Here is an 8,252-nt window from a genome sequence, read left to right on the forward strand (position 1 = left end):
TGGTAAGAGAAACTAATTAAAAGAAGTATCATATGTATTTATGTTATAAATAGAGTTTTATTTATGGTGAATGTCTATATTTAGAGAGATTCTAGGGTTGATTGCTTGGTGGCTAAGTCACCCTCTCCCTATAAATACAGGGTTCTATTCCATTGTAATTCATCTCAAAATTCAATAAGAATTTTGCTCTCTCTTTCTCTGCAATATTGCTCTTCTTCTTTTATTATTTTATAACAATTTACTATTTTTTTTACTTATATTATTTTCCGTCATTTATTTTCTGATTATTATCCGTGCATCGTATATATACTAGTAAAATAGAAAACAAGGCAGGATAGAAATGAAGAACTGAAAAAAAAATAGAAAGGAAGAAGAGAAAAGATGAGAGCAGTCGAACAGTAGCAGAGAAAATCAGAAGAGGAAAGAGAAGAAGGAGAAGAAGAGAAACTTACCCGAGAGAAGACAAGAACTCGAAGGCTTGCAGCAGTTTAGAAAAGAAGAGAGTCGTCGCAGCAGAGTAGCATATGTGTTTGGAAGAAATGTCGTAAGTGTATTTGCATTTTTTTTTTAAAACCCTAGGCAGCCGCTGGATCTCGCTTTTTTCCATCGCCCTGCTTCTCCCGTTTTTGCCTGAAGCGTTTTACAGATGCTGCGCTTCAGGGCAGAAAAGCGTAGACCCCTCGCCTCGCCTCTGCCTTTAAGCGAGTAGCGCTCTTTTTAATAACACTGATCTCAGCACAGTATAGTTCTCACTAACGCCAAGATGCCTGAGAAAAATTGTTAGTGGCATTAATTAGCATTGATATTAACAAGAAAATGACATTTGGTTGTTTCTTTCAATTTGGTGGAATTCCATTTGTTTAGTCTGCTTCTATTATTTTTTTCAAGTTCAGAATTATTACACATAATTAATATTTGACAAAGTGTTCCTTGTTTTTCCTTCACGTCAGATTGACTTTTGGAGGGGAAAAAAACGCGCTAGAGCAAAATAGTTTCTTTCACTTGGGAAGTTCCAGCCTTCCAGGTTATTTCACGGTTGAGTGGTCAGTCATCTGATTGTGCTACTTCCAGCGTCTGGCAATTCCATACCCAGAAATTGTCTAAGCACTCCAAAGAAAGGCGAGGAGGAGCAATCGGACTTGAAAATAAGCCTTTGATCTTTTCCAGACTGATGAGAGGCAAATCTGCACTCTTTAAGGGCCTTTGTTTCATTCTGGGTTTTTGACCTTAGTTTCATTCTTAATTGGATAAGAATCTTTATTCTGTTCTCCAGATGGTAGAATCTTCTACATTTATATACAGGATTTAAGCGTAACTTGAGTGGATAAGAGAAAGATAGCCTTTACTGAAATGCTGAGGAGGGTAGAAGAAGGTTGCATTGTCTCGATATTGAATTACCATCAGAAGCGTACTCTTGTGAATGTAAAGCTAAAATGGGTTAAAGATAGTGTCTTGGACAGTGTAGTAGCTGGAGGCAGAGAACTGAAGGCAGGATCTACACTAGTTTCCATCATTGCCTCACAATCCAGTTCTGGTCTTCCTATTTACCATCTCACAACCAAGCGTGGACAGCTTGGGCTCCCTCATGAATTGAAAGTCTCCACTTTCCTTAGGCGATACCCAAATATTTTTGAGGAATTTTCTTGTCGTGATAGTGCTGGCACTCCTGTTCCGTGGTTCAGATTAACTCCTGAAACCCTAGAGTTTCATCATGAAGAAGTTACTGTTCTCCGTGAGTGCAGCACGGATATTGTTAGTAGGCTGAGAAAGCTTTTGATGATGACCAAGGAGAGGATGCTTCCTCTTCAGACAGTTGATCAACTAAAATGGGATTTAGGCTTGCCACATGATTATGGTAGTTCATTGGTTATAAAACATCCTGAGCTGTTTAATTTGGTGGACCTTCCCGATGGTCGTGTTGGTCTTAAGCTTTTAGCATGGGATCACAAATTAGCTGTTTCCCATTTGGAGGCAAATTCTACAAGGGGAAATGGGACCTTGATGTTTCCTATTGGATTCACCCGGGGTTTCGGGTTAAAGAGAAAATGCATGGAATGGTTGGAGGAATGGCAAGAGCTGCCTTATACTTCTCCTTATGTGGATGCCTCTCATTTGGACCCAAGGACAGATGTGTCAGAAAAGAGGATTGTTGGAGTGTTTCATGAGCTTTTGCACCTCACCTTACAAAAGAAAATAGAGAGGAGAAACGTTAGCAATCTCCGCAAGCCATTTGAATTGCCTCAGAAGTTCACAAAGGTCTTTGAGCGGCATCCTGGGATTTTTTACATTTCCATGAAGGGTGACACTCAGACTGTCGTCCTTAGAGAGGCTTATAATCGCAATCAACTGATTGAGAAGCATCCCCTTGTTCTCATAAGGGAGACATTTGCGAACATGATGAAGCAAGGTTTTCTAGATCGTAGTAGGGGGTTATATAGAGATACTAACCAAGGTGCAGAAGAGGAGTCACTGACAAGTAGTTTTGTTGGTGAAACCCGTGGAACTAGATATTACTCTGGTATAGACTCAGATTCTAATATTACTCTGGAATTTAATGCTACAAGCTGAGATGTGATTGGCTGTACTATTTGAAGTTCTCAGAAACCTGTGGAACTGGATTGGATATGCTTTCAAAATACGAATCAGATCAGATAGAGGTCTTTAAGAAGTTCTGTAATTAGAAGCTGAGAGGTGATTACGTGTAACTTTGCGATTCTCATTTTCTGATCTGAATTTGCGGATAAGTTCTTTGTAACGTTGAGGAAGTTCTCCTTAGTCTTGCTTATGATATGGTCCTCATCTTCGTTACAAAGAACAGGTCAAAGAAAACTCAGCCATTTTTAGATCAAGATGAAAGACAATTAACTAATGCAATTGGAAGTTGAGGTGAGAGTGTGGATTACTCCCTTCATGAGCATCGTTTCAGAGAACCACCTGTGGAGTGCCCTTGGGTGTGTCTCAAAGATATGATTGACAGTCTTTTGTTCTCTAAGAAGAATTTAGCTGGAACTGTTGCAGCGACTGACCCTGTGGTGTCATAATATAATGGTAAGGATTGTTTACCTTTAAAGAGTAAGCTGATTTATCAGATTTTAGTTTCTAAAGGCTGGATGAAGGCTTTGAGATTCTGTTAGATACTATGCTCATGCTGTTCTTTGAGAATGCTATGAGACAGTGTATGTGATAGTTTATGTCAATGTTGTCATCAAGTTCCCTCCATGATAATCATTTATTCTTTTCCGTGTTGTCATCAAGTTATCTCCATAATATATCATTTATCTGTTTCTCATTAATTTTGGCTTTCAGGTCATGAATGAATCTGGGCACATGTGGAAAAAGAACTTTTAAGATGTCCCTGAAATGGACACAATAAAATTTAGAATGTTTGAGACAATTATTTTGGAAACCAAAATGAAATACTACCTGTCTCAATTTATGTGATGCACTATCCGTTTTAGTTTGTTACAAAAAGAATGATATATTTTTATATTTAGAAACAATTTAACTTTAAAAAATTTCATTTTACGGTTTACCCAGTCACACAAATATTTATGTCTTGTTTTAGACACAAGTTTTAAAAGTCTTTCCTTCTTAGACAATTGAAGTGCTTTACAAATAGTGTACCCTACACTTATTAAAGTGTAATAGCAGTGTTGGAAAAACTACTAATCTAATGGTTACTGCACTCCCATACAGGGCATTAAACTGATTTAAGAACTCTCAATGATCTGGTTGATTTCAAAGTCTTTTATAACTGCACAAGTGTTCCTCTGAAACTATGCATGCTTCTTACTTTACAATTCTGATTTTGGAGATTGTCATAATTCTGCAATCTGGTTGTATCATTTCTGATTACCTCAAGGGAGTAGAGGAGCAAGAAGAAGAGGAGCACATTTCAAGAGAAACCATTTCCTTTTGGCACTCATTTTAAAAGTAAGCAACTAGAGAACATGGATTGAGTTTTGATGCTTTAAAAGCAGTATTGTTTCACTTGTATGGATGAGTTATTGTATCTGGCTTTTACGTGTTAGCTTTTCCAGCTGCTTAAAGACTAGATAGGTTAGATATTGTATCATCTTTGGATTACCATCTGTAACCAGAAATGAGTGGGACTAGATTACCATCACTTTATTGTTCCGTGCATTTCTAAACCAAGACAAGAGGCTAGTTGCAGATTACAAACACTATATTCCTTATTAGTTTTGCAGGCCAGAGGATAGCAGATAGCCTTGCCCATGCCGGTGCTCCTCCTCCCTGGGTGACATGTCGATGGCATTCGTGTCCACCCATATTTATGCCAAGGACATTTCTGGATGCCATTTAAAACAAGAGAGAGCTGCATTCAACGTTGAATCTTGTGTTTTCATGAGTCGGAACTCACAATCTGGCTGTTCGTTTTCAGTTTCTGGCAGCTTTCTCAACTCTATTTCATTTTCCTAGCCCTCAACATTTCCATTGCATTAGGTGTTTGCTTTTTCTTTTCAAGTGAGCTACATTTTCTCTGATAAGCCTCTATGCTACTGAAGTAAAATTGTCCCACCAGGTTTTATCTTCTCTCAGTTACGAGTCTATTTTCTACTGGTTATAACTTCAATTATTAGGCTTGAAAATGTACATTTGCGAAAGGCATCAAGTTTGATTTGTTTTATTTCCATGGTGGAATGAACAGTATCTCTTTAAAGAATGTGTTGATTTGTGAATAAGGCCAAGATTGACTGTTACATAATGAGGATTTTGCATAAAGCACTATAGTTTAGAGCCTAGTAATTATAGTTTGCCTAATTACCATTCACAGTTACTGTTCAGTTGTTACCAGCTTGTATCACTTGTATTCAAACGCGCAACGAATATAGCATGTGTTGATTATATTCATTCTTGCAACGAATACAACCTCAATTGTATACAAATGATACAACCTGTAGCGACTATATACGGGGGTGTATATAAAGGATACAACCTGTATCGACTGTATTCATATTGACTGTATTCAAACGCGTAACAAATACAACCAAGGCTAATACAGAAATACAAAAAAAATTAAATGCCTTTGCTGAGTGTCAAACTCAAGACCTCCGTTAACTAAGCGGATGCTCTAACCAACTAAGCTAGGAGAGGTTGTTGCACTCTTATTTCAGTTCAAATCATTAAATTTTTTTTCTTCATGAATTTGCTATAAAATTTAAATATAGCTACGAATAGTAAATTTGCTAAAAGTATAGCAACGAATGGTAAATACAATGTATATGTTTTGATGTGTCGCGTAATTTTTCCTTCCCCGAGGATGGGTGCCAATGGACTTCACACTTCTTGTGCAAGACTGCCGGTTAAAGATCTGATACTTTTTTTTTCGCAGCATTGAGTTAGAGGCTATAATAATGGATGATTCAACAGCGCAAACAAAAAAAAAAAACAATTTTCAGTAATCAATTAAAATGTTCAGCCCCATTGCCTAAAGGGTTTATCTTCTCTTTTTTTTTTTTTCTTTTTCTTTTTCCAGAAAGAGTGGCGGATTATGAGAAAGGAAGATGGAGGAGAATAGTTTGGCTCAATGCAGAGTTAGACGACATAATATGAGGCCAATTGGCTCAATGAACGAACTGTCCCTCCAATAATAAGGTTGGGAAGAGTAATTGAAGGACAATCAATGAAATTAAAAGCAAGGATATCACTATTGGTTACTGAAACCCTTTAAAACTTTTTCCGTTTGAGAATGTAAAAACATGATTTTAGCATGAACCAAAAAGCAAGAAGTAAAAATGGAATAAAAAATAGTACAACATTTCAGTTTGAAATGAAGATATTAAATACTAGAGGAAGGGATGACCAAAGATGAGGTAAATCTAGTATAGCATAAAAGCTGCTATCATTGTAAAGTTTCTCATAGTGCCTGAGAATTGCTAGTACTTGTGCAAGCACGAAAACCTGTCGCAGGAAACAGAAACTAAGTAAATGGAGAGGACTTCAATTGCTAAATAGATGTAAGGAGAAATATAAACCAAAAACAAATTATCACCTCAGGATACTTAATTTCACATAATACTGGTGAGCTCAATCATAAGAAAGTAACTAGAATTAAGGAAATACATGTAATATCCTTGAGCTCAGTGTTCATCTGTAATAGACTTAACTCCTTCAAGAAGAGTTCAAGATCAACAGAAGATGGATAAAGCTAAAGTACAGTGACACTATCCCTACCTTTCGAGCAAAATGGGAGACTGTCTTTCAGGAAACAAGAGTCAGCACGGAAAATTGTTACATATAACACTAGCTCGACACCTTCCATCAGCTCAAAGACACAAGTGTCATGAACTTTTAAACCGTTGTCTAGTGCAAATTCTCTCCAACCTGGTGAGTGGATCCTCGCACAATTTGATTGGAAAGAGCACCTTGCACGCCAAGTTCTCCCATCAGAAGCTCGCAGAACGACAATGGTTTCCTCCTCTTTGAAATATCTCCTGAAGAAGTTACAAGGTATATTCTGGAAAAAAAAGAAATTGTTGTAAGAGATACTCTTTTTAGAGATTCTGAGTTCTTTTACCCCCTTCCCCTTTAACAGACTAAAAACAAAGAACACTTGACCCCTAAGGACAGCAGGACTCGACATCTATCAAAAGGCAATGAACTGACCATCTCTTGACTGACAGCTTACCAAGTGGAAATTTCTTGAGACATGAGTCGGCTGCATAGAAACAATGAAGTATGGATTCCCCAATTTGGAACATTGTGCATCTATGAGGGTATAGCCTTTTTCTTGCCAAGTATTTGTCATCTCAGAAGCTGTGAAATCGGAGAGACAGAAGAAAAACCAAAGAATGTCATTTTTAACAATATAATTCAACAAAATGGCCACCACAAAGGAAGATCCTCATGTTATCAAACAAGCAGTATCCGTGAGAGTAGCCATAAAAAGTAGAATGACATACCTTTTACTTTATAAGCTGCACTATTCAAATTACCTTCCACGTCTCCTATTTCAAGTTTCACATTGTTAGTGACCTTCATTTTTGCTTTTTGAGATGCACAAAACAAATCCTCTTCCACGTCTGGCTTTTCAAGCTTCACCCTGATAGGCTCCTTCCTTTCTGGGTGAAAACTTGGAGAGGATGCTGGAAGGCCAGAATTTTGCCTTCTACAATATGGAGAATCTGTGACTACTTTATTTTTTGGCTTTAGATTATGCATATTCTTATCTCCTCCCCATTGTTCAAGCTTCACCTCTTTCTTACTTCGTAGTGGATACCTACAAGGTGACACATCCAAACTGGTAGCAGTTTTCTTTTCACTATGTTGATTGGTGGTTGTCATCTTAGATGCTGAGGGATTCATTACTGGTAATTTGTTGCAGTGCTCTGCCAAAAAGATGACATGGGAGAAGGGAAGGAAGGGAGGAAAAGAAGAATGTCATCCATCATAAAATAATTCAATGTAATGAATCTCACAAAGGAAAATTGTCTTGTTACTGAACAAAAGACCTTCCACATCTCTTTTTTCAATCTTCACATCTTTCAGTTGCTTACTTCGCAGTGGATACCTACACCATGATGCATCCAAACTGGTAGCAGTTTTCTTTTCAGTATGTCGATTAGTGGTAGTCATCTTAGATGCTGAGAGATCCACCACTGACACTTCATTGCAGTGCTCTGCCAAAAAGATGACGCGGGAGGGGGGAAGGAATGGAGGAGAAAAACATTGTCATCCGTCATAACATAATTCAACGTAATGAGACTCACAAGGAACATTGTCTTGTTACTGAACCAAATACCTTTCAAACCTTTCAAATCTCTTTTTTCAATCTTCACATCTTTCAGTTGCTTACTTCGCAGTGGATACCTGCACCATGATGCATCCAAACTGGTAGCAGTTTTCTTTTCAGTATGTCGATTAGTGGTAGTCATCTTAGATGCGGAGAGATCCACCTCTGATACTTCATTGCAGTGCCCTGCCAAAAAGATGACGCGGGAGGGGGGAAGGAAGGGAGAAGAAAAACATTGTCATCCGTCATAACATAATTCAACGTAATGAGACTCACAAGGAACATTGTCTTGTTACTGAACCAAATACCTTTCAAATCTCTTTTTTCAATGTTCACATCTTTCAGTTGCTTACTTCGCAGTGGATACCTACAATGTGACTCATCCAAACTTGTAGCAGTTTTCTTTTCAGTATGTTGATTAGCGGTTGTCATCTTAGGTGCTGAGGGATCCACCACTGGTACTTCATTGCAGTGCTCTGCCAAAAAGATGATGTTTGGT

The 8,252-nt window shown here is 37.8% G+C and overlaps 2 protein-coding genes across 11 annotated transcripts in view; one reads left to right on the forward strand and one right to left on the reverse strand.

The window, feature by feature from the left end:
* The first annotated feature begins 300 nt into the window (after window positions 1-300).
* Window positions 301-4,654, forward strand: LOC109220661 (protein ROOT PRIMORDIUM DEFECTIVE 1). 9 transcript variants are annotated; one of them, XR_002067139.1, is made up of 4 exons: window positions 301-544; window positions 951-3,048; window positions 3,863-3,933; window positions 4,201-4,654. XR_002067139.1 is itself a non-coding variant. In XM_019385118.1 (2 exons), the coding sequence occupies exon 2, from the start codon at window positions 1,351-1,353 to the stop codon at window positions 2,566-2,568; it is 1,218 nt and encodes a 405-aa protein (XP_019240663.1). In that variant the 5' UTR covers window positions 301-544; window positions 951-1,350; the 3' UTR covers window positions 2,569-4,654. The 9 variants fall into 9 exon arrangements, 1 of the variants encoding a protein (XP_019240663.1); XR_002067134.1 differs by having other exon boundaries at window positions 951-3,933; XR_002067136.1 differs by having other exon boundaries at window positions 951-3,933; window positions 4,209-4,654.
* Window positions 4,655-5,663: 1,009 nt separating this feature from the next.
* Window positions 5,664-8,252, reverse strand: part of LOC109220660 — a 12,501-nt gene continuing 9,912 nt past the window's right edge. For both annotated transcript variants that reach the window (XM_019385117.1, XM_019385116.1), the window contains exons 5-11: window positions 8,062-8,229; window positions 7,763-7,939; window positions 7,473-7,640; window positions 6,924-7,349; window positions 6,650-6,777; window positions 6,196-6,478; window positions 5,664-5,922 (exon numbers count right to left, since the gene is read on the reverse strand). In XM_019385117.1, coding sequence (XP_019240662.1) covers window positions 5,879-5,922; window positions 6,196-6,478; window positions 6,650-6,777; window positions 6,924-7,349; window positions 7,473-7,640; window positions 7,763-7,939; window positions 8,062-8,229 — 1,394 coding nt within the window. In that variant the 3' untranslated portion in view covers window positions 5,664-5,878. The remainder of the gene's footprint in view (window positions 5,923-6,195; window positions 6,479-6,649; window positions 6,778-6,923; window positions 7,350-7,472; window positions 7,641-7,762; window positions 7,940-8,061; window positions 8,230-8,252) is intronic.

Source organism: Nicotiana attenuata, unplaced genomic scaffold (assembly GCF_001879085.1).
Source record: "Nicotiana attenuata strain UT unplaced genomic scaffold, NIATTr2, whole genome shotgun sequence".
Classification (NCBI taxonomy): Eukaryota; Viridiplantae; Streptophyta; class Magnoliopsida; order Solanales; family Solanaceae; genus Nicotiana; species Nicotiana attenuata.

Bases quoted from the DNA above. Each gene is read 5' to 3' on its own strand.
- LOC109220661 (XM_019385118.1), top strand. From the start codon at position 1,351: ATGCTGAGGAGGGTAGAAGAAGGTTGCATTGTCTCGATATTGAATTAC.